The sequence below is a fragment of the Leptosomus discolor genome, chromosome 25, assembly GCF_034619465.1.
Source record: "Leptosomus discolor isolate bLepDis1 chromosome 25, bLepDis1.hap2, whole genome shotgun sequence".
NCBI lineage: Eukaryota > Metazoa > Chordata > Aves > Leptosomiformes > Leptosomidae > Leptosomus > Leptosomus discolor.
This window is the reverse complement of record NC_141415.1, coordinates 2,455,500-2,479,162: the sequence shown is the minus strand read 5'-3', so window position 1 is coordinate 2,479,162 and position 23,663 is coordinate 2,455,500. Positions and strand designations below refer to the sequence as shown.

The window sequence follows — 23,663 nt, the reverse complement described above, 5'->3', positions numbered from 1 at the left end:
TTAGCAGGGGAGGCACGTCCTGCCACAGTAGCGGCTGCCGAGGCTGGAGAGGCCGAAGCCCCCAGAGTTGATGGGCACTCCCTCAGAGCTGAGGATGCTGCCAACGGCAGCGGAGGTGGAGGAGCCCACGGCGGTGTTCTGCGGGAAGGAGCTGAGGATGGGTCCGGGCAGGGTCACCACCACGGGGGAGGGCTGGATGAAGACATTGGAGTCCTGGCACTGCCTGACACAGGGCTCGTTGCAGCTGTTGGCCAGCGGGGTCGGGCCGCAGGGCTGGCAGGGCAGGCAGGGACGGCAGGGGTTGAAGCAGGACATGTCTTGAGGCTGGAGGTGCACCTGGGACGAAGAGTAGAGGGAAGCAGATTATGGGAGATGGGTGAGGAACACACTGTCACACCACCACGAGGGAGACAAGGCGCAAACTGGAGAAGGGTGTTTGATGCTGCGTAGGGAGTTCCACAAGGACTGTCCTTTCCCTCAAATGAGCCCCACTAGGGTCAACTGAGCCCAGGGAAATCCCCACCGACCCGAATCCCAGGAGACACTTTAACCAGGCCTCAGCATCTCTCCATGTCACACCTTATACACACTACCCTCTCCTATGGTAAGCAGTTCCAAGATCCCGCTCTGGATAAAGGAGCATGTACGGTCTGAGAAATCACCGAGGAGAAGAAGAAAGGGCTTCAGACTCACCTTGTGCTCAAGGAGATGGAGGCAAGAGGAGCGGCTGAGAGAGTGAGGAGAAGGGCCCTCTTATATACTGCTCCTGCACCGCCCCAGGCGCACAGTCACTGCACGCGGGCAGTAATTTTCCAACAGACTCACCTGCAGAGCAAAATATCCTGCTTAATTACACAGGTTGTGTTTTTTTTTCTGTCAACACTGCCATTTCGTTTCCTTCTTTCTGACATGCCCACTAGGCCACAGAGGCTTGTTTCAAGTACGAGGATGAGAAGCCCAAAGATTTCCTGGGCAGGAACACATGAGTAGAGGCAGAAGACAAACCCCAAGTGGAGCTGGGTACTTCCTCACTTCCTGATAGGTGTGCTGGGGCTCAGGACAGCATCTTGTTCCTCCCACTCTGCTCACACCATGATGCACTTTGGCTGCAGGCTTTGGACACTGACCAGCAAGAGACTCACTGACCTGGCCACTTGTCCAAAACACGCTGACCATTCTGCAAGACCCCCAAGCTGTGGGAGTGCTGGCAAGATAGGCAAGTTGAGAGCAGTGGTGATTATGGCTTCCTGGAGGTGTGTACTCAGGTACAGCCCAGTGCTCAGAGCTTCTTTTTCTAGGGCAGGGATGGAGACAGCAGACAACACGCAGGCCTGGCTTGGACTCACGCCAAAAGGCTGACACGCACGGCCAATCCAAAATTAGAGTGTGAATCAGCGTGGGAAGGGTGTGTCTATCCCAGGAAGCTTGCCTACTGAAGGCATTCCCTTGCCCTCCTGCGAGGCGTCCCAACTGCCTGCATGGCTGCAGGGCAGGGAAGTGCATCACCTCCTTGATGTAGTCCGAATGTTGTTCTTGTACCCAGGCCTCTTCTCTGTGCATCCTCAGTGACATGGCACTGCAGGGTCCTGACAGCCCTCAGTCCTTGGGGAGCTGGAGGAACTTTCCTCGCCTCTCCGATGGTGCTGGGTTTGTTCTCCAGGCTGAGGATTTCTTTGGGACATGGGAAAGATGTGTACTGAAGCCTAACGCCAGGAGAAGGCATATTGCCTGGGACCCAGAGACGAGTCCCAGCTGGAGGGGAGATGGTTTTTGCAACCTTTTCTTTCCCTCCACGGAGTATTCAGGAGAGCTGTTCACCAAAGACGCGTCTCCTTCGCAAGGAAGATGAGGCCTGTGTATCTTTTCCCTTCCAACATCCAAGTCTCTCCTCATTGCTGTCCCTGCCCCTGTGGGCAGATCTGCCCAGAGGAGGTCTGTGAGCTCCAAGATCGAAGCATAGTTCTGTCCCCAGTCTGTACTGATGCAAGTGGTCCTTCCTTTCCATGTGCAGGACTTGCCATTTGTCCTTCTTGAATCACATGAGGCTCCTGTGGGCCCATTCCTCGAGCCTGTCTAGTTCTACCTGCATGGCAGCTCTGCCCTGGAGCACCTCAGCTGGTATGTAGGGATCGACTCTTCTCAGGCACTCTTTGATTTACTGGCCACTCACTGCTGGGAAGGCTGCCCCTCCTTCCTTCAACTTTTTCAGAGGGCACAGTGGCCTGCTCAACCTTATAGGTGAAGACTTAGAGAGACACAGAGAGAGAGAGAGAGAGAGAAGGCCTTCACACTCCCCAGCCCCCTCTCTGTCCACTGTTCAGGAAATCAGCTGCCCCAGTCATCAGCGGGCCCCGATTTTCCTCCATCAGTCTTCAGCTACTCTTATAGGGGTTGATCTTGCTCTTAATAGTTTTCCCTGTTGCTCTTGATGCATCTTGCAAGACTCAAGGTAGGCTGAGCTATGGCTTTCGTAACAGCAGTGGAGGCGGCTCGTGGTGCTTTTTGCCTTTTTCTCAGGATACCCTTGCAAGACACAAAGCAGCGGAGCTTTCTTTTAATATTCCTTACTCTATCTGTGTGGCCCTTTCCTGGACATATCCGTATGGCAGTGCCCCTCTCATAGCAAAGAGTCAGTTTGACACATTTCATGGCCGTTATGGTCTCAGCAGTGCTGTTCAGAGAGGAGGGATCACCTTCCATGATCTGACAGCAACCCTCTTCCTAATGCATCCCAGGGTGCTGGTGGATGCCGATGCTGCAAGGGTGTGGCGCTGCCTCATGGTGCCCACTGGGACCCCCGTCCTCAGCTGCGAAGCTGTTTTTCAGCCCACTGGCTCCAGCCTGTAGTGATGCATGAGGTTATTGCTCCCCTCTGAAGGACTTTCCATAAGAGGTTTGTGCATTTCGCTTGGCTGAACCTCAGGAAATTCCTGCCTTCCCATGTCTCCACACTCTCGGCATGCCTCCACGCAGCAGGACAGCTGTCTCCTGCATCAACACCCTCCTCCCTCAAGTGGTGTGTCTTCCATAGGCTTGCTGTGGGCACAATCCTTCCAGCTCTGCAGGCCGTTAAAAACAGGGTTTAACAAGAATGACACTAGCCTGGACCCCTGCAGTGCATCAAGAGTGAGTAGCCTCAACCTGGACTTTGTGCCACTCATCACAGCTCTTGGAGACCAGCAGCCATGCCAGATCTCAATCCCATGTACTGCCCTCTTCCCAAGCCTGTCTTTCATCACTTAGTCTCTCTCTAAGGATTGTTACAGCAGACAGTGTCAAAAGCCTTGGTTAGATGAAATTAACCACATTTGCTGCACTTCCCTCATGCACTGGAGGCAGGCTGATCATGAAAGAAGACTCTGAGGTTGGTCAGGCCTGTTTTCCACTCCATAAATCCATGCTGACCATGCACAATCACCTTCTTGTTCTCTCGTGTTGGGAAAAGTCTTCGGGATGATTTGCTCCATCAGCTTTGCAGGGATCGAGGTGAGGCTGACAGGCCCATCCTTCTCTGGCTCCTCCTTCGCGCCCTTCTTGAAGACAGGAGGCCCACTGGCTTTCTTCCAGACCTCAGGTGCATGCCCTGGCTGCTGTGACGTCCAAAGGGAGGTGAGAGCAGCCTTGTAGTAACGCCGTGCCAGTCCGATCTGTTGAATTGTTCCCACCCCTGATCCTCCTCTACTGTGAGTAAGTCTTCCCTGCTCCAGATGTTCTGAGGAATGTCAGGAGCCCAAGTGCTTGACAGCAGCTCCTAACAGCAAAGGTGAAGGCCTGGTACCCTTGGAGTATGTCCACCTTTCCTGTATCCCCTGTCCTCAGGGAAGCCACCCTGTTCAACGCCGAGGCTGCCTTGACCCAAGCCCTGCTTTTGGTGCTGACCTACCTGGAAGAAGACTTTCTTCTTGACCTCCACGTGCTTTGCTTCAATGCCAGGTGGGCTCTGGCTTTCCTAACCCCAACCCTGCATACTCATATGTCCTGGCAACTGTTCTTCCCAGAGCAGAGGGCAAGGAGAGGAAGACAACTGAAACCATGGGCACAGGCTGGCTGCCCAGGGATGCAATGGGCAGTGAGGGCTGGAGTGAGCTGAATGAGAGGGAGGAGAGAGAAGCACGTGGCACGTCCTTAAAAAGAGGAGCCTTTGGGTGCTCTGCTGAGGTGTGCAGGGCAGGGCAGAGCTGGGCTCCTTGCTGCGAAACGAGTTGCAAACCATCGCACTTCACTGCCCCAAGCCAACATCCCCTGTCTGCTCGGGACCCCTCCAGCACTTGGGGGCACACCTTCTGCCTGCACAGACATGGAAGTGTTTTTATGAATACATTACCAACATAAAAAGAGCCAGGGAGATTCTCCTTCCTTTATTGGATCTGAGGGGGAACATTGTCTCCGAGAACGAGGAAAAGGCTGAGGTACTTAATGCCTTCTTTGCCTCAGTCTTTAATAGTCAGACTAGTTATCCCCAAGGTAATCAGCCCCCTGAGCTGGAGGACAGGGATGGAGTCCAGAAGGATTCCCTCGTAATCCAGGAAGTAGTAGTTAACGACCTGCTATGCCACTTGGATACTCAGATGTCTATGGGGCCAGAGGAGATCCACTTGAGAATTCCCAGGGAGCTGGCGGAGGAACTTGCCAAACCACTCTGCTGATCATTTATCAGCAATCCTGGTTAACGGTAGAGGTCCTGGAAGACTGGAAGCTTGCCAATGTGACGCCCATCTACAAGAAGGGCCAGGAGGAGGAGCCGGGGAACTACAGGCCTGTCAGCCTGACTTCGGTCCCAGGCAAGGTTATGGAGTGGTCCACCTTAGGTGCGCTCACACGGCAAGTGCAGGACATCCAGGGAATGAGGCCCAGCCAGCACGGGCTCATAAGAAGCAGGTCCTCTTTGACCAACCTGATCTCCTTCTATCGTCAGGTGACCCGCCTAGTGGATGAGGGAAAAGCTGTGGGTGTTGTCTACCTGGACTTCAGTAAGGCATTTGACACAGTCTCCCACAGCATCCTGCTGGAGATACTGGTGGCTCATGGCTCAGACAGGTGTACTCTTCATTGGGTCAGAAACTGACAGGATGGCCGAGCCCAGAGAGTTGTGGTAAATGGAGTTCAATCCAGTTGGCAACCGGTCACAAGTGGTGTTCCCCATGGCTCAGGTTTGGGGTTGGTCTTGTTTAATATCGTTATCAATGACCTGGATGAGGGGATCGAGTGCACCCTCAGTAAGTTTGCAGATGATATGAAATTCAGTGGGAGTGTCAATCTGCTTGAGGGTAGAGAGGCTCTGCAGAAGGTTCTGGACAGGCTGGATCGATGGGCTGAGATCAGTTGTATGAAGTTTAACAAGGCCAAGTGCCGGGTCCTGCACTTGGTTCACAACAACCCCATGCAACGCTACAGGCTTGGGGAAGTGTGGCTGGAAAGCTGCCCAGCGGAAAAGGATCTGGGGGTGCTAGTTGACAGCTGGCTGAACGTGAGCTGGCAGCATGCCCAGGTGGCCAAGAAAGCCAACAGCATCCTGGCCTGAACCAGAAATAGTGCGATGAGCAGTAGTAGGGAAGAGATTGTGCCCCTGTACTCAGCACTGGTGAGACCACACCTTGAGTTCTGTGTCCAGTTTTGGTCGCCACAGTATAAGAAAGATGTTGAGGTGCTGGAGTGGGTCCAGAGAAGGGCAACAAAGCTGGTGAGGTGTCTGGAAAACAGGTCTTAGGAGGAGCGCCTGAGGGAACTGGGATTGTATAGCTTGGAGAAGAGGAGGCTGAGAGGAGACCTTGTTGCTCTCTACAGCTAACTAAAGGGAAGCTGTAGTGAGGCCAGTGTTGGTCTCTTCTCCCAAGCAACTAAGGACAAGAGGAAATGGCCTCAAGTCGTGACAGGGGAGATTTAGATTGGATATTAGGAAAAATTTCTTTACTGAAGGAGTGGTTAGGCATTGGAACAGGCTGCCCAGGGAGGTGGTGGAGGCACCATCCCTGGAGGTGTTCAAAAGATGTATGGATGTGGTGCTTAGGGACATGGTTTAGTGGTGGGCTTGGTGGTGTTAGGATAATGGTTGGACTTCATTATCTTAAAGGTCTTTTCCAAACAAAAGCATTCTACGATTGTATGACTCCATCATCTTACCTGGGTTATCCTTGGGCATTTGCCCACACACATGAAAGGATCCTGCATGGCAGAGCAGGCATGCCAGAAATGAGGAAATGAAATAGCAGTGTTGACGGAAACCAAAGTGAACCTGCGCCATTAGGCAGGATATTTTGCTTTGGAGGTGAGTCTGTTGGAAAATTACTGCCCGCGTGCAGTGACTGTGCGCCTGGGGCGGTGCAGGAGCAGCATAAAAGCGGGCCTTTCTCCTCACTCTCTCATCCACTCCTCTCGCCTCCATCTCCTTGAGCACAAGGTGAGTCTGAAGCCCTTTCTTATTCTCCTCGGCAATTTCTCAGACCGTACATGCTCCTTTGTCTGGAACAGGATCTTGGAACTGCTTGCTAAAGGACAGGGAAGCATGCAGAAGGTGTGACATGGAGAGATGCTGAGGCCTGGCTAAGGTGTCCCCTGGGATTTGGGTTGGTGGGGATTTCCCTGGGCTCAGTTGACCTTGGTGGGGCTTATTTGAGGGAAAGGACAGTCATTGTGGAACTCCCTAAGAAGCATCCAACACCCGTCTCCAGTTTGTGCCTTGTCTCCCTCGGTGTGGTGTGACAGGCTGCTCCTCACCCTTCTTCCCTGCTCTGCTTCCCCCTGCTCTTCGTCCCAGGTTGCTCTGCTTCCTCCTCCCCTCTCTCCCAGGTGCGCCTCCAGCCTCAAGACATGTCCTGCTTCAACCCGTGCCAGCCCTGCCAGCCCTGCGGCCCGACCCCGCTGGCCAACAGCTGCAACGAGCCCTGTGTCAGGCAGTGCCAGGACTCCAATGTCTTCATCCAGCCCTCCCCCGTGGTGGTGACCCTGCCCGGACCCATCCTCAGCTCCTTCCCGCAGAACACCGCCGTGGGCTCCTCCACCTCCGCTGCCGTTGGCAGCATCCTCAGCTCTGAGGGAGTGCCCATCAACTCTGGGGGCTTCGGCCTCTCCAGCCTCGGCAGCCGCTACTGTGGCAGGACGTGCCTCCCCTGCTAAAGCTGTTCCCTGAACCGAGGCCTCCACTCGAATTGACCTCATTCCCCTCTTTTGACTCATTAAAGTACCACTGCATCCCAATCCACGGCTCTCTGTCATCCTTTCCCTTACAGACACTCTCCCAAGAGGCCCAGGCAGAGAGATGTTCCTTAGGGGTGCTTTTGGTGGAGGGGGTTTTATGGGGATATTTTGCACTGGTTGTCAGCAGAGGCTTGCATTGAGCCTGCTTCGCTGTGCGTTGAGTGACCCTCCGCTTTCAAAATTTCTCTGCCTCTTTGGGTGTGGATTGAATTAACCGACATAGTTCAGTGACCACCAGTCACTTTCTTGAACACTCCTTTTTTTTTTTTTTGTTTCACCATAGGCACTAGCTTCCCAGGAGAGGCCAGGACAAACCATCCTAAGCACAGCATTGTCAAAGGGAGGGACACAGTGCAGTGGGCTGCCTTATTGTAGAACCGTCTTATCTTAGAATCGTAGAAGAACGGTTTTGGTTGGAAGAGGCCTTTAAAGATCTCCTCCAACCCTCCTGCCATGGGCAGGGAACCTGTCACTACATCGCATTACTCTACGTTCCGTCAGACCTGACCTTGAACACTCCCAGTGATGAGGCATCCCACCATTCTCTGCACAACCTTTTCCAGGGTCTGAGCACCCCCATGGTAACAAATTTCTTCCTTATGTCCAACCTACATCTACCCTACTGGAGTTTAAAGCTGTTGCTCCTTCCCCTATCACTACAGGCCTTGATTAAATGTCTCTCACTGGCTTTCTTGTAAGTCCCCTTTTTATATTGAAAGGCTGCCATAAGGTCTCCCCAGAGCAGGCTAGCAAACCCTGAACACCCTCAGCCTTTCTTCACAGAAGGGGCCATATAGCCCTCTGATCATTTTTGTCGCCCTTCTCTGGACCATGTCTTTTTTGTACTGGAGACCCCAGACTGCACAGTGTTCCAGGTGGGGTCTGACAAGAGCGGACTAGGAGTGGAGAATCACCTCCCTCCACCTGATGGCCACCCTATTTGGACACAGCCCAGGATGCGCTCGGCTTTCTGGGCTGCAAGCGCACAGTGCTGGCACGGGCCCAATTCTGCAGCCTCCGGTATCTTCAAGACCTTCTCTGCAGGGCTGCTCTCAACCATTTACCCTCCAGTCTGCATTGATATTGGGGATTGCCCCAACCCAGGTGCCAGGCCTAGCTCTTGGCCTGCTTGAGGTTCCTGACTTTCACCACATGGGACCATTCCTTCAGCCTGTCAAATCCCTTTGGACAGCATCCCTTGTCTCAAGAGTATCATCAACTGCGCCCCTCAGCTTGGTGTCATGCAGAAACTTGCTGAGGGTGCACTCAATCCCACTGTCTATGTCACTGATGAAGACAGGAGATAGTATTTGGTCCCCGTACGGGCTGGTGAATGACACCAGTCAGCACTGGTTTCCACTTGGGCCTTCAGCTGTTGACTGTAACTGTTTGGATGCAGCCCAAGAGCCTTTGGGGCACTGTCAGTCGCAGGTGAGGAAGGCCTCCACGACTCCACCAGAGCCCCTGGCCATCAGGTCATGCTTTGCTGAGCCTCTGCCCACATGCGCTCCCTTGGCCTCGGTGCACATGCTGCGGAAGAGGCACATGGCCACTGCTGACGCTGGTTGAGAAGCCTGGGCTGTGGAAGGTCCTGGGAGGGCAGCAGCCCCACAGGCTGCTGGGAAGTGGACAGGTGGAGAGAGGAAGAGAGGGGAGAGGAGGGGCGGCAATTCCTCTTGCCCTGGCTGCCACCGTGCTGGGGGAGGAGGCTCGAGTAGCAAATGGCCCCAGAGGGCAACAGGAGAGGGAATGGGGGAACCGGGCTGTTCTGGCGCTGGCTAGGATGGAGGTCATTGCCTTCACAGCAGCCCATATGCTGCTGTGCTCCAAACGCATGGCAAAAACAGGGGAGGTAAAACACCAGAGCTTTAGATATTGCTGCACAGTGCTTGCACAGCATCAAGGCCGTCTGTCTTTCTCTCTTTGCACCCCTCGCAGTGGAGGTTAATGCTGGGCAAGTCGTGGGAGGGGACACAGCCAGGATGAATGACCTGAATTGACCAAAGGGCTATGCCATGCCACGTAGCATCATGCTCAGCAGTAAAACTGTGGGCAGTCCTTCCAAAGCAGCTGTTCTTCAGAAAATGGGGGCTGGACTAGACGGTCTTTCATGGTCCCTCTCAACCCCTAACATTCTGTGATTCTCTGAAGTGCCTGGACATTAGTCTGCCGGTGCTAGGTGGCGGGCAATTGCCTTTGCGTCACTTGGTATTTCCTCTTTTGTCCCTTGCCCTCTTACACTGTCCTGATCTTTACCCAATGTTGTTTCACGCTCTTGGTTTGCCAATTCTCACCCCATCCAAATGAGACAGCGGATAGAGAGAACATCTGGTGAGTGCTTTGTTGGGGTCCACACACCACACAGACCCGCAGGCAGTGCATGTCCTCCTTGTCCTGCCTCCTTCCCTGTGTGCCCAGATCTTCTTGGAAATGTTTCTGGAGAGAGGTAGGCAGTGAAAGACTCTGGAGAGGAAGAAAGGCAGTGAGTGCAGAGAGATTTGCAGCTGACCAAGGGAAGCTGCTCAACTGCTGGAGGATGCAGATGGGCACAATGATACATATCAACCAATGCCTTCATCAACAGCTCGCTTGGTAGCAACCTGCCCTGTCTCTCCAACTCATCCTGCAGCCCCTGAGATGACACAGTCCAAAAGCAGGGCAAGGGAAAGGTGCTTATGTGGTAACCCCGTCAAAAGAGGAGTGGCTCCCAGCACTGTTCCCAGACACCAAGGACTGTCATCAGCAACGTGGTGTATATAAGGAGAAGCATAGTCAGGAGATCAATGGGAGCAACAATTCCACTTTGCCCAGCGTGCACCTGATGGCATCTAGAACACTGTGTTGAGTTTTGGTCTGTAATGCGAGAAAGATCCTGAGCAAGTGGAGCAAGTCCAGCGCAAGGTCGCTGTGATGGTAAGAGGGCTGAATCATTTGGCTGGGGAGGAGAGGCGGAAGGCGTGGGGCTTGTTGAGCATGGACAAGAGAGCGCTTTGGAGTGAGATCTAAAATCGTCTTTGGAGTAGCTATGGTCACTGAACTGTGTCAGGTAATTCTATCCAGCCCCAGAGAGGCAGAGAAGTTCAAAAAGCAGATGGCCAATCTAAGAATGTCTAAGAATACTTCAAGCAAGCCTGTGTTATAAATCGCGGTATAACCATACCCAACAACGCCCTCCCAGAACAAGGGGCAAGGTCTGTCTCCCAGGGCACCTTGGGAGAATTTCTGCAGGGGAAAGGATGATATAGAGGCATGGGCTGGGATGCAGCAGAACTTTAATGAGTCAAAAGGAAAACGAGGTTGCTCTGAGTGGAGGTCCCAGTGAAGGGAGCATCAGGGGCAGAAAGGAGTCTGTGCACCATGGCTGGGGGAAAGATCCCACCAGGTGTCCATCTGCCTGCCCCACAGAGGGAGCAGGGCCAGCAGGTCCTCCCTAGGCTGGTTTTGTGGGACTTCCAGCCCAAGGGAGCACAAGAGAACAAGAACAGGGAAAGGAAAAAGAGAGTGGAACAGAGGAAAGCCAGGCACAACCTGTGCTTCCTGAGAGCCCAGGCTGACTGTCCTTTTGCAAGGGCTGCTGGGCTTGCTCAACCCCTCTGGAAGCAACTAGCCGATGCTCCGTCGCTAGTCCGGCACCATCTTGTGGGTGCGCGGGGGCCTTCCCCAGGGCCAACGCCAGCAGCTTTAGCAGGGGAGGCACGTCCTGCCACAGTAGCGGCTGCCAAGGCTGGAGAGACCGAAGCCCCCAGAGTTGATGGGCACTCCCTCAGAGCTGAGGATGCTGCCAACGGCAGCGGAGGTGGAGGAGCCCACGGCGGTGTTCTGCGGGAAGGAGCTGAGGATGGGTCCGGGCAGGGTCACCACCACGGGGGAGGGCTGGATGAAGACATTGGAGTCCTGGCACTGCCTGACACAGGGCTCGTTGCAGCTGTTGGCCAGCGGGGTCGGGCCACAGGGCTGGCAGGGCAGGCAGGGCTGGCACGGGTTGAAGCAGGACATGTCTTGAGGCTGGAGGCGCACCTGGGAGAGAGGGGAGGAGGAAGCTGAGCAAGGGATATGGGTGAGGAGCAGCCTGTCACACCACCATGAGGGGGACAAGGCACAAACTGGAAACGGGTATTGGATGCTGTGTAGGAAGTTCCACAAGGACTGTCCTTTCCCTCAAATAAGCCCCACCAAGGTCAACTGAGCCCAGGGAAATCCCCACCGACCCAAATCCCAGGGGACACTTTAACCAGGCCTCAGCATCTCTCCATGTCACACCTTATACACACTACCCTCTCCTATGGTAAGCAGTTCCAAGATCCCGCTCTGGATAAAGGAGCATGTACGGTCTGAGAAATCGCCGAGGAGAAGAAGAAAGGGCTTCAGACTCACCTTGTGCTCAAGGAGATGGAGGCGAGAGGAGTGGATGAGAGAGTGAGGAGAAGGGCCCGCTTTTATACTGCTCCTGCACCGCCCCAGGCGCACAGTCACTGCACAAGGGCAGTAATTTTCCAACAGACTCACCTCCAAAGCAAAATATCCTACCTAATGGTGCAGGTTCACTTTGGTTTCCGTCAACACTGCCATTTCATTTCCTCATTTCTGGCATGCCTGCTCTGCCATGCAGGCTCCTTTCATGTGTGTGGGCAAATGCCCAAGGATATTCCAAGTAAGACTGTAGTTATAGAATCAGAGAATGCTTTTGTTTGGAAAAGACCTTTAAGATAATGAAGTCCAACCATTATCCTAAACACCACCAAGCCCACCACTAAACCATGTCCCTAAGCACCACATCCATACATCTTTTGAACACCTCCAGGGATGGTGCCTCCACCACCTCCCTGGGCAGCCTGTTCCAATGCCTAACCACTCCTTCAGTAAAGAAATTTTTCCTAATATCCAATCTAAATCTCCCCTGTCACGACTTGAGGCCATTTCCTCTTGTCCTTAGTTGCTTGGGAGAAGAGACCAACACCGGCCTCACTACAGCTTCCCTTTAGTTAGCTGTAGAGAGCAACAAGGTCTCCTCTCAGCCTCCTCTTCTCCAAGCTATACAATCCCAGTTCCCTCAGGCGCTCCTCCTAAGACCTGTTTTCCAGACCCCTCACCAGCTTTGTTGCCCTTCTCTGGACCCACTCCAGCACCTCAACATCTTTCTTACACTGCGGTGACCAAAACTGGACACAGAACTCAAGGTGTGGTCTCACCGGTTGTCTTGGTTTGAAAGACAGGTGTCTGCTGAGGAAGGCAGGAGCCTCCCTTGAAACGGAAAATGCAACCCCCTTCCCTCCAAATTATTATAATTTTGAAATTAACGGGCCTTCGGGCAAAGATATGGGGAATAGGAATAACAATTCTTTACTAATATATATATATATATATATAACTATATATATATAACACAAGGCAGGAAAAAAACCCAACCCACTGGTTTACACTGGCAGAGTCAGAAATACAACCAGCCACCCTGTTAGGGTGGCAGTAGCAGTCCGATAAGGTGCTGGCTGCAGTCCTCCTGAAGCGACGGAGGTAGTTCTGTTGAAGCAGCGGTCTTAAAAAAGGGTCTGGTCTTCCTCCAAAGGTCCGGTGGTAGATAGGTAGCTCTTGTCCTCTGGAACTCCAGTGGGGGAAAAAAACTCTCTGGGAATCCAGTGGAAGAAGGCTGCTAGGGTGTTTAAGATCTCAGTTTTTATTTAGCATGGACTGCTTGGCTCCTTCCCCCGCCCGGGCGGAGCACCTCACAATGGGATGGGGAGTCGTGAGGCAGTTCCTTGATGGGCCATTAACAGGAGATAGTCCAGAGGGGGGAGGCAGGGAGCACCACCCCACCTGGTCTCAACAGCTCCTGAAGATGATAACTTTTTGGGGCACATTTTACACTGTAACCTAGGACACCAGTGCTGAGTACAGGGGCACAATCTCTTCCCTACTACTGCTCATCACACTATTTCTGGTACAGGCCAGGATGCTGTTGGCCTTCTTGGCCACCTGGGCATGCTGCCAGTTCACGTTCAGCCGGCTGTCAACTAGCACCCCCAGACCCTTTTCCGCCGGGCAGCTTTCCAGCCACACTTCCCCAAGCCTGTAGCCGGCACTTGGCCTTGTTAAACTTCATACAACTGATCTCAGCCCATCGATCCAGCCTGTCCAGAACCTTCTGCAGAGCCTCTCTATCCTCAAGCAGATTGACACTCCCACTGAATTTCATATCATCTGCAAACTTACTGAGGGTGCACTCGATCCCCTCATCCAGGTCATTGATAACGATATTAAACAAGACCAACCCCAAACCTGAGCCATGGGGAACACCACTTGTGACCGGTTGCCAACTGGATTGAACTCCATTTACCACAACTCTCTGGGCTCGGCCATCCTGTCAGTTTCTGACCCAATGAAGAGTACACCTGTCTGAGCCATGAGCCACCAGTATCTCCAGCAGGATGCTGTGGGAGACTGTGTCAAATGCCTTACTGAAGTCCAGGTAGACAACACCCACAGCTTTTCCCTCATCCACTAGGCGGGTCACCTAACGATAGGAGGAGATCAGGTTGGTCAAAGAGGACCTGCTTCTTATGAGCCCGTGCTGGCTGGGCCTCATTCCCTGGATGTCCTGCACTTGCCGTGTGAGCGCACCTAAGGTGGACCACTCCATAACCTTGCCCGGGACCAAAGTCAGGCTGACAGGCCTGTAGTTCCCTGGCTCCTCCTCCTGGCCCTTCTTGTAGATGGGCGTCACATTGGCAAGCTTCCAGTCTTCCAGGACCTCTACCGTTAACCAGGATTGCTGATAAATGATGCAGAGTGGTTTGGCAAGTTCCTCCGCCAGCTCCCTGGGAATTCTCAAGTGGATCTCCTCTGGCCCCATAGACATCTGAGTATCCAAGTGGCATAGAAGGTCATTAACTACTACTTCCTGGATTACGAGGGAATCCTTCTGGACTCCATCCCTGTCCTCCAGCTCAGGGGGCTGATTACCTTGGGGATAACTAGTCTGACTATTAAAGACTGAGGCAAAGAAGGCATTAAGTACCTCAGCCTTTTCCTCGTTCTCGGAGACAATGTTCCCCCTCAGATCCAATAAAGGAAGGAGAATCTCCCTGGCTCTTTTTATGTTGGTAATGTATTCATAAAAACACTTCCATGTCTGTGCAGGCAGAAGGTGTGCCCCCAAGTGCTGGAGGGGTCCCGAGCAGACAGGGGATGTTGGCTTGGGGCAGTGAAGTGCGATGGTTTGCAACTCGTTTCGCAGCAAGGAGCCCAGCTCTGCCCTGCCCTGCACACCTCAGCAGAGCACCCAAAGGCTCCTCTTTTTAAGGACGTGCCACGTGCTTCTCTCTCCTCCCTCTCATTCAGCTCACTCCAGCCCTCACTGCCCATTGCATCCCTGGGCAGCCAGCCTGTGCCCATGGTTTCAGTTGTCTTCCTCTCCTTGCCCTCTGCTCTGGGAAGAACAGTTGCCAGGACATATGAGTATGCAGGGTTGGGGTTAGGAAAGCCAGAGCCCACCTGGCATTGAAGCAAAGCACGTGGAGGTCAAGAAGAAAGTCTTCTTCCAGGTAGGTCATCACCAAAAGCAGGGCTTGGGTCAAGGCAGCCTCGGCGTTGAACAGGGTGGCTTCCCTGAGGACAGGGGATACAGGAAAGGTGGACATACTCCAAGGGTACCAGGCCTTCACCTTTGCTGTTAGGAGCTGCTGTCAAGCACTTGGGCTCCTGACATTCCTCAGAACATCTGGAGCAGGGAAGACTTACTCACAGTAGAGGAGGATCAGGGGTGGGAACAATTCAACAGATCGGACTGGCACGGCGTTACTACAAAGCTGCTCTCAACTCCCTTTGGACGTCACAGCAGCCAGGGCATGCACCTGAGGTCTGGAAGAAAGCCAGTGGGCCTCCTGTCTTCAAGAAGGGCGTGAAGGAGGAGCCAGAGAAGGATGGGCCTGTCAGCCTCACCTCGATCCCTGCAAAGCTGATGGAGCAAATCATCCCGAAGACTTTTCCCAACACGAGAGAATGAGAAGGTGATTGTGCGTGGTCAGCATGGGTTTACGGAGGGGAAAGCAGGCCTGACCAACCTCACGGCCTTCTTTCATGATCAGCCTGCCTCCAGTGCATGAGGGAAGTGCAGCAAATGTGGTTAATTTCATCTAACCAAGGCTTTTGACACTGTCTGCTGTAACAATCCTTAGAGAGAGACTAAGTGATGAAAGACAAGCTTGGGAAGAGGGCAGTGCATGGGATTGAGATCTGGCATGGCTGCTGGTCTCCAAGAGCTGTGACAAGTGGCACAAAGTCCAGGTTGAGGCTACTCACTCTTGATGCACTGCAGGGGTCCAGGCTAGTGTCACTCTTGTTAAACCCTGTTTTTAATGGCCTGCAGAGCTGGAAGGATTGTGCCCACAGCAAGCCTATGGAAGACACACCACTTGGGGGAGGAGGGTGTTGATGCAGGAGGCAGCTGTCCTGCTGCGTGGAGGCATGCCGAGAGTGTGGAGACATGGGAAGGCAGGAATTTCCTGAGGTTCAGCCAAGCGAAATGCACAAACCTCTTATGGAAAGTCCTTCAGAGGGGAGCAATAACCTCATGCATCACTACAGGCTGGAGCCAGTGGGCTGAAAAACAGCTTCGCAGCTGAGGACGGGGGTCCCAGTGGGCACCATGAGGCAGCGCCACACCCTTGCAGCATCGGCATCCGCCAGCACCCTGGGATGCATTAGGAAGAGGGTTGCTGTCAGATCATGGAAGGTGATCCCTCCTCTCTGAACAGCACTGCTGAGACCATAACGGCCCTGAAATGTGTCAAACTGACTCTTTGCTATGAGAGGGGCTCTGCCATACGGATATGTCCAGGAAAGGGCCACACAGATAGAGTAAGGAATATTAAAAGAAAGCTCCGCTGCTTTGTGTCTTGCAAGGGTATCCTGAGAAAAAGGCAAAAAGCACCACGAGCCGCCTCCACTGCTGTTACGAAAGCCATAGCTCAGCCTACCTTGAGTCTTGCAAGGTGCATCAAGAGCAACAGGGAAAACCATTAAGAGCAAGATCAACCCCTACAAGAGTAGCTAAAGACTGATGGAGGAAAATCGGGGCCCGCTGATGACTGGGGCAGCTGATTTCCTGAACAGTGGACAGAGAGGGGGCTGGGGAGTGTGAAGGCCTTCTCTCTCTCTCTCTCTCTCTCTGTGTCTCTCTAAGTCTTCACCTACAAGGTTGAGCAGGCCACTGTGCCCTCTGAAAAAGTTGAAGGAAGGAGGGGCAGCCTTCCCAGCAGTGAGTGGCCAGTAAATCAAAGAGTGCCTGAGAAGAGTCGATCCCTACATACCAGCTGAGGTGCTCCAGGGCAGAGCTGCCATGCAGGTAGAACTAGACAGGCTCGAGGAATGGGCCCACAGGAGCCTCATGTGATTCAAGAAGGACAAATGGCAAGTCCTGCACATGGAAAGGAAGGACCACTTGCATCAGTACAGACTGGGGACAGAACTATGCTTCGATCTTAGAGCTCACAGACCTACTCTGGCCAGATCTGCTCATAGGGACAGCAACAGCAAGGGAGAGAGGCTTGGATGTTGGAAGGTAACAGATACACAGGCCTCATCTTCTTTGCGAAGGAGATGCAACTGTGGTGAACAGCTCTCCTGAATGCTCCGAGGAAGGAAAGAAAGGGTTGCAGAAAACATTTCCTCTCCAGCTTGGACGTATCCCTGTGTTCCAGGCAGTACGTCTTCTCTCAGCATGACTGCTTCAGCATGAATCCTTCCCCATGCCCCAAAGGACTCCTTCAGCCTCGACAACAACCCAGCACCAGCAGAGAGGCAAGGAAACTTCACGCAACCACCCAAGGAGCGAGGGCTGTCCGGACCCTGCAGTGCCACGTGCCTGAGGGTGCTCAGGGAAGGGATATGCTCAGAAGGGCCCTGGGTACAAGAACAACACTCGGACTACATCAAGGAGGTGATGCACTTCCCTGTCCTGCAGCCATGCAGGCAGCTGGGATGCCTCGCAGGAGGGCGAGGGAATGCCTTCAGTAGGCAAGCTTCCTGGGATAGACTCATCCTTCCCACGCCGATTCACACTCTAATTTTGGATTGGCCATGTGTGTCAGCCTTTTGGCGTGAGTCCAAGCCAGGGGTGCGTGCTGTCTGCAGGCCCGTGTCCCACACAGGGATGAATTCCCCCCTGCCCCGGCCAGGGCATCTCCATCCCTGCCCTAGAAAAAGAAGCTCTGAGCACTGGACTGTACCTGAGTACACACCTCCAGGAAGCCATAATCACCACTGCTCTCAACTTGCCTATCTTGCCAGCACTCCCACAGCTTGGGGGTCTTGCAGGATGGTCAGCGTGTTTTGGACAAGTGGCCAGGTCAGTGAGTCTCTTGCTGGTCAGTGTCCAAAGCCTGCAGCCAAAGTGCATCATGGTGTGAGCAGAGTGGGAGGAACAAGATGTTGTCCTGAGCCCCAGCACACCTATCAGGAAGTGAGGAAGTACCCAGCTCCACTTGGGGTTTGTCTTCTGCCTCTACTCATGTGTTCCTGCCCAGGAAATCTTTGGGCTTCTCATCCTCGTACTTGAAACAAGCCTCTGTGGCCTAGTGGGCATGTCAGAAAGAAGGAAACGAAATAGCAGTGTTGACAGAAAAACCCCACAACCTGTGTAATTAGGCAGGATATTTTGCTCTGCAGGTGAGTCTGTTGGAAAATTACTGCCTGCGTGCAGTGACTGTGCGCCTGGGGCGGTGCAGGAGCAGTATATAAGAGGGCCCTTCTCCTCACTCTCTCAGCCGCTCCTCTTGCCTCCATCTCCTTGAGCACAAGGTGAGTCTGAAGCCCTTTCTTCTTCTCCTCGGTGATTTCTCAGACCGTACATGCTCCTTTATCCAGAGCGGGATCTTGGAACTGCTTACCATAGGAGAGGGTAGTGTGTATAAGGTGTGACATGGAGAGATGCTGAGGCCTGGTTGAAGTGCCTCCTGGGATTCGGGTCGGTGGGGATTTCCCTGGGCTCAGTTGACCCTAGTGGGGCTCATTTGAGGGAAAGGACAGTCCTTGTGGAACTCCCTACGCAGCATCCAACACCCTTCTCCAGTTTGCGCCTTGTCTCCCTCGTGGTGGTGTGACAGTGTGTTCCTCACCCATCTCCCATAATCTGCTTCCCTCTGCCCCTTCTCTCCCAGGTGCACCTCCAGCCTCAAGACATGTCCTGCTTCAACCCCTGCCGTCCCTGCCTGCCCTGCCAGCCCTGCGGCCCGACCCCGCTGGCCAACAGCTGCAACGAGCCCTGTGTCAGGCAGTGCCAGGACTCCAATGTCTTCATCCAGCCCTCCCCCGTGGTGGTGACCCTGCCCGGACCCATCCTCAGCTCCTTCCCGCAGAACACCGCCGTGGGCTCCTCCACCTCCGCTGCCGTTGGCAGCATCCTCAGCTCTGAGGGAGTGCCCATCAACTCTGGGGGCTTCGGCCTCTCCAGCCTCGGCAGCCGCTACTGTGGCAGGACGTGCCTCCCCTGCTAAAGCTGTTCCCTGAACCGAGGCCTCCACTCGAATTGACCTCATTCCCCTCTTTTGACTCATTAAAGTACCACTGCATCCCAATCCACGGCTCTCTGTCATCCTTTCCCTTACAAACACTCTCCCACGCGGCCCAGGCAGAGAGATGTTCCTCAGGGGCGCTTTTGGTGGAGGGGGTTTTATGGGGAACGTTTTGCACCGATTGTCAACAGAGCCTTGCATTGAGCCTGCTTCGCCGTGCGTTGAGTGACCCTCTGCTTCCAAAATCTCTCTGCCTCTTTGGGTGTGGATTGAATTAGCCGACATAGTTCAAGGAGAACCAGTCACTTTCTTGCACGTACCTTTTTTTTTTCCCCAGGAAGCTCAACACTGCGATGCAAGTAGTCAGGAGGGAATGTGGTAGTGACAAGACGTAGGCACCAGCTTCCCAGGAGAGGCCAGGACAAACCATCCTAAGCACAGCATTGTCAAAGGGAGGGACACAGTGCAGTGGGCTGCCTTATTGTAGAACCGTCTTATCTTAGAATCGTAGAAGAACGGTTTTGGTTGGAAGAGGCCTTTAAAGATCTTCTCCTCCAACCCTCCTGCCATGGGCAAGGAACCTGTCACTACATCGCATTACTCTACGTTCCGTCAGACCTGACCTTGAACACTCCCAGTGATGAGGCATCCCACCATTCTCTGCACAACTTTTTCCAGGGTCTGAGCACCCCCATGGTAACAAATTTCTTCCTTATGTCCAACCTACATCTACCCTACTGGAGTTTAAAGCTGTTGCTCCTTCCCCTATCACTACAGGCCTTGATTAAATGTCTCTCACTGGCTTTCTTGTAAGTCCCCTTTTTATATTGAAAGGCTGCCATAAGGTCTCCCCAGAGCAGGCTAGCAAACCCTGAACACCCTCAGCCTTTCTTCACAGAAGGGGCCATATAGCCCTCTGATCATTTTTGTCGCCCTTCTCTGGACCATGTCTTTTTTGTACTGGAGACCCCAGACTGCACAGTGTTCCAGGTGGGGTCTGACAAGAGCGGACTAGGAGTGGAGAATCACCTCCCTCCACCTGATGGCCACCCTATTTGGACACAGCCCAGGATGCGCTCGGCTTTCTGGGCTGCAAGCGCACAGTGCTGGCACGGGCCCAATTCTGCAGCCTCCGGTATCTTCAAGACCTTCTCTGCAGGGCTGCTCTCAACCATTTACCCTCCAGTCTGCATTGATATTGGGGATTGCCCCAACCCAGGTGCCAGGCCTAGCTCTTGGCCTGCTTGAGGTTCCTGACTTTCACCACATGGGACCATTCCTCCAGCCTGTCAAATCCCTTTGGACAGCATCCCTTGTCTCAAGAGTATCATCAACTGCGCCCCTCAGCTTGGTGTCATGCAGAAACTTGCTGAGGGTGCACTCAATCCCACTGTCTATGTCACTGATGAAGACAGGAGATAGTATTTGGTCCCCGTACGGGCTGGTGAAGGACACCAGTCAGCACTGGTTTCCACTTGGGCCTTCAGCTGTTGACTGTAACTGTTTGGATGCAGCCCAAGAGCCTTTGGGGCACTGTCAGTCGCAGGTGAGGAAGGCCTCCACGACTCCACCAGAGCCCCTGGCCATCAGGTCATGCTTTGCTGAGCCTCTGCCCACATGCGCTCCCTTGGCCTCGGTGCACATGCTGCGGAAGAGGCACATGGCCACTGCTGACGCTGGTTGAGAAGCCTGGGCTGTGGAAGGTCCTGGGAGGGCAGCAGCCCCACAGGCTGCTGGGAAGTGGACAGGTGGAGAGAGGAAGAGAGGGGAGAGGAGGGGCGGCAATTCCTCTTGCCCTGGCTGCCACCGTGCTGGGGGAGGAGGCTCGAGTAGCAAATGGCCCCAGAGGGCAACAGGAGAGGGAATGGGGGAACCGGGCTGTTCTGGCGCTGGCTAGGATGGAGGTCATTGCCCTCACAGCAGCCCATATGCTGCTGTGCTCCAAACGCATGGCAAAAACAGGGGAGGTAAAACACCAGAGCTTTAGATATTGCTGCACAGTGCTTGCACAGCATCAAGGCCGTCTGTCTTTCTCTCTTTGCACCCCTCGCAGTGGAGGTTAATGCTGGGCAAGTCGTGGGAGGGGACACAGCCAGGATGAATGACCTGAATTGACCAAAGGGCTATGCCATGCCACGTAGCATCATGCTCAGCAGTAAAACTGTGGGCAGTCCTTCCAAAGCAGTCGTTCTTCAGAAAATGGGGGCTGGACTAGACGATCTTTCAAGGTCCCTCCCAACCCCTAACATTCTGTGATTCTCTGAAGTGCCTGGACATTAGTCTGCCGGTGCTAGGTGGCGGGCAATTGCCTTTGCGTCACTTGGTATTTCCTCTTTTGTCCCTTGCCCTCTTACACTGTCCTGATCTTTACCCAATGTTGTTTCACGCTCTTGGTTTGCCAGTTCTCACCCCATCCAAATGAGACAGTGGATAGAGAGAACAGCTGGTGAGTGCTTTGTTGGGGTCCACACACCACACAGACCCGCAGGCAGTGCATGTCCTCCTTGTCCTGCCTCCTTCCCTGTGTGCCCAGATCTTCTTGGAAATGTTTCTGGAGAGAGGCAGACAGTGAAAGACTCCAGGGAGGAAGAAAGGCAGTGAGTGCAGAGAGATTTGCAGTCGACCAAGGCAAGCTGGTATGCAGTGGTATTTAATGAATCAAAAGAGGGAAATCAAATTAATCCGAGTTGAGGCCTCAGTTCAGGAAACAGCTTTAGCAGGGGAGGCACGTCCTGCCACAGTAGCGGCTGCCGAGGCTGGAGAGGCCGAAGCCCCCAGAGTTGATGGGCACTCCCTCAGAGCTGAGGATGCTGCCAACGGCAGCGGAGGTGGAGGAGCCCACGGCGGTGTTCTGCGGGAAGGAGCTGAGGATGGGTCCGGGCAGGGTCACCACCACGGGGGAGGGCTGGATGAAGACATTGGAGTCCTGGCACTGCCTGACACAGGGCTCGTTGCAGCTGTTGGCCAGCGGGGTCGGGCCACAGGGCTGGCAGGGCAGACAGGGCTGGCACGGGTTGTAGCAGGACATGTCTTGAGGCTGGAGGTGCACTTGGAAGAGAGGGCAGGGGGAGAGCAAAGCACAAGGGGTTGGTTGAAGAGCAGCCTGTCACCCCACCGTAAAAGACACCCTTTCCTTAATCCAAAGGAGCCCCACCAAAAGTGACAAAGACCATGGAAGTTCCCACCTACGAAAACCTCAGGGGACACCTTGGTCAAGACCAAATGCCTCTCAATGCAACAGCTGCTCCATTCCCTCTTCCATGGCAAGCAGCCTCATGACACAGCACAGGACAAAGAGACAGCCATGTCCCGAGAAATTCTAGAGGAGGCAAAGGACGAGGAGGAGGAGGAGGAAGAAGAGGAGGAGGAAGGGGAGGAGAAGAAAGGCTTTCAGACTCACCTTGTTCTCAAGGAGATGGAGGCGAGAGGAGGGGATGAGAGAGTGAGGAGAAGCACCCTCTTATATACTGCTCCTGCACCGCCCCAGGCCCACAGTCACTGCACACGGGCAGTAATTTTCCAACAGACTCACCTCCAAAGCAAAATATCCTGCCTAATGGCGCAGGTTGTGTTTTGGTTTCCATCAACACTGTCATTTCACTTCCTCATTTCTGACATGCTCACTAGGCCAAGGAGGCTCCTTTCAAGTCGGAGGATGAGAGGCCCAAGGATATTGTGGGCAGAAACACATCAGTGTTACAGGTACAAGATGGTGCCTGCATGCTGGAGATGCCTGTGCAGATGGAGGACATGGGTCTCAGGAAATATGTGGAGGTTGTTTTCACACCCCTGTGCAGGAAGGTGCGCACGTCTTCCCCCCAATGCAATCCTCTCCTGAGTGCCCAAAGGCTTCTGCGAATGAGGACGTGCCGCATCCTTCTCCCTCCCTGCCTGCCTCCCTGCTCGCTCCAGCCGTCACTGATCATTACCTCTCTAGGCAGGTGGGCCATGCTACTGCTTTCAAATGCCTTCGCCCATGGAAAGCTTCTCTTTCCTGGGGACGTTTGCTGGTTTCTTTGGCAAAGTCGTTCTGTCTCGTGGCAGTCTCTGGGGGTCCCAAAGCAGTGACGTCAGCAGGCTTGCAGAAGGACGTCATCGCCCTCCCCAAAACCCCGATTACTCAACAAGACCTGTGGAGTCAGGTCCCTCCTCACTACATGAGGGGTGTGTTGGTGCTCAGGACAGCATCTTCTTCCTCAGACTCTCCTCACGCCACCCAAGCACCATGGCCGCATGCTTTGGACGTTGACCTGCATGACAGACAAATGTCGGGCCACTTTTCCGTCTTCCTCCTCTGCAGCTCATCCCTCCTTCCACATTCAGGATGCTGCCTTTTGGCGTTGTTGCTCTGCCTCAGGTAACCCGCTTAGCCAAAGCCGGTGTGCTGCTACACCTGAGTATTAGCTGGACTGTTCTCACTCTTGGACCATGAGGTGCCTAAGGTGCTGACAGCTTTTCTGAGCTCATTTTTGCTTCACCGCTGCCTTCACGTCATCTTACCTACCAGCTGCCTCACTGGGCAAAAGTTGGCTTGCCTGAAGGCCAGGAGTTGTAGTCTGCTACACTCTTTCCTTCCTGTCTTCGGCTCCAAAACTCCAGCGTTTCTCAGGAGTTTCCCATACTTCGTTATGACCTATTGCTAAGAGGCATGCCTCGGGGCCTTCTTTCCTCCAGGCAGGTGCAGGAGGTTCTTTCTCTCCTGCTGCAGAACTTTGCACAGAGGGCTTAAATACTGGTGGACCCGGTCTGGTCCCCAGGAGTGAGTGGCCAGCAGCTGGACGTTGTGCCACTTATTCCCAACTCTTGGAGACCAGCAGCCATGCCAGATCTCAACCCCATGCACTGCCCTCTTCCCAAGCCTGTCTTTCATCACTTGGTCTCTCTCTAAGGATTGTTATAGCAGACAGTGGCAAAAGCCTTCATTAGATGAAAATAACAACATTTGCTGCACTTCCCTCATGC

At 53.8% G+C, this 23,663-nt stretch overlaps 5 protein-coding genes across 5 annotated transcripts; 2 read left to right on the top strand and 3 right to left on the bottom strand.

The window, feature by feature from the left end:
* On the bottom strand, positions 1–315 carry LOC147413667 (feather keratin 1-like). The gene has a single exon (XM_086478191.1). The coding sequence runs from the start codon at positions 313–315 to the stop codon at positions 1–3; it is 315 nt and encodes a 104-aa protein (XP_086334317.1).
* A 6,492-nt stretch (positions 316–6,807) lies between these two features.
* Positions 6,808–7,113, top strand: LOC147413666 (feather keratin Cos1-1/Cos1-3/Cos2-1-like). The gene has a single exon (XM_086478134.1). It carries the CDS (start codon positions 6,808–6,810, stop codon positions 7,111–7,113), a length of 306 nt encoding a protein of 101 aa, XP_086334260.1.
* A 3,762-nt stretch (positions 7,114–10,875) lies between these two features.
* On the bottom strand, positions 10,876–11,190 carry LOC104342032 (feather keratin 1). Its single transcript, XM_009951523.2, has one exon. It carries the CDS (start codon positions 11,188–11,190, stop codon positions 10,876–10,878), a length of 315 nt encoding a protein of 104 aa, XP_009949825.2.
* Positions 11,191–18,368: 7,178 nt separating this feature from the next.
* On the top strand, positions 18,369–18,683 carry LOC147413665 (feather keratin 1-like). Its single transcript, XM_086478183.1, has one exon. It carries the CDS (start codon positions 18,369–18,371, stop codon positions 18,681–18,683), a length of 315 nt encoding a protein of 104 aa, XP_086334309.1.
* A 2,731-nt stretch (positions 18,684–21,414) lies between these two features.
* On the bottom strand, positions 21,415–21,729 carry LOC147413664 (feather keratin 1-like). The gene has a single exon (XM_086478145.1). It carries the CDS (start codon positions 21,727–21,729, stop codon positions 21,415–21,417), a length of 315 nt encoding a protein of 104 aa, XP_086334271.1.
* Positions 21,730–23,663: the final 1,934 nt, after the last annotated feature.

Bases quoted from the DNA above. Each gene is read 5' to 3' on its own strand.
- LOC147413667 (XM_086478191.1), bottom strand. From the start codon at position 315: ATGTCCTGCTTCAACCCCTGCCGTCCCTGCCTGCCCTGCCAGCCCTGC.
- LOC147413666 (XM_086478134.1), top strand. From the start codon at position 6,808: ATGTCCTGCTTCAACCCGTGCCAGCCCTGCCAGCCCTGCGGCCCGACC.
- LOC147413664 (XM_086478145.1), bottom strand. From the start codon at position 21,729: ATGTCCTGCTACAACCCGTGCCAGCCCTGTCTGCCCTGCCAGCCCTGT.
- LOC104342032 (XM_009951523.2), bottom strand. From the start codon at position 11,190: ATGTCCTGCTTCAACCCGTGCCAGCCCTGCCTGCCCTGCCAGCCCTGT.
- LOC147413665 (XM_086478183.1), top strand. From the start codon at position 18,369: ATGTCCTGCTTCAACCCCTGCCGTCCCTGCCTGCCCTGCCAGCCCTGC.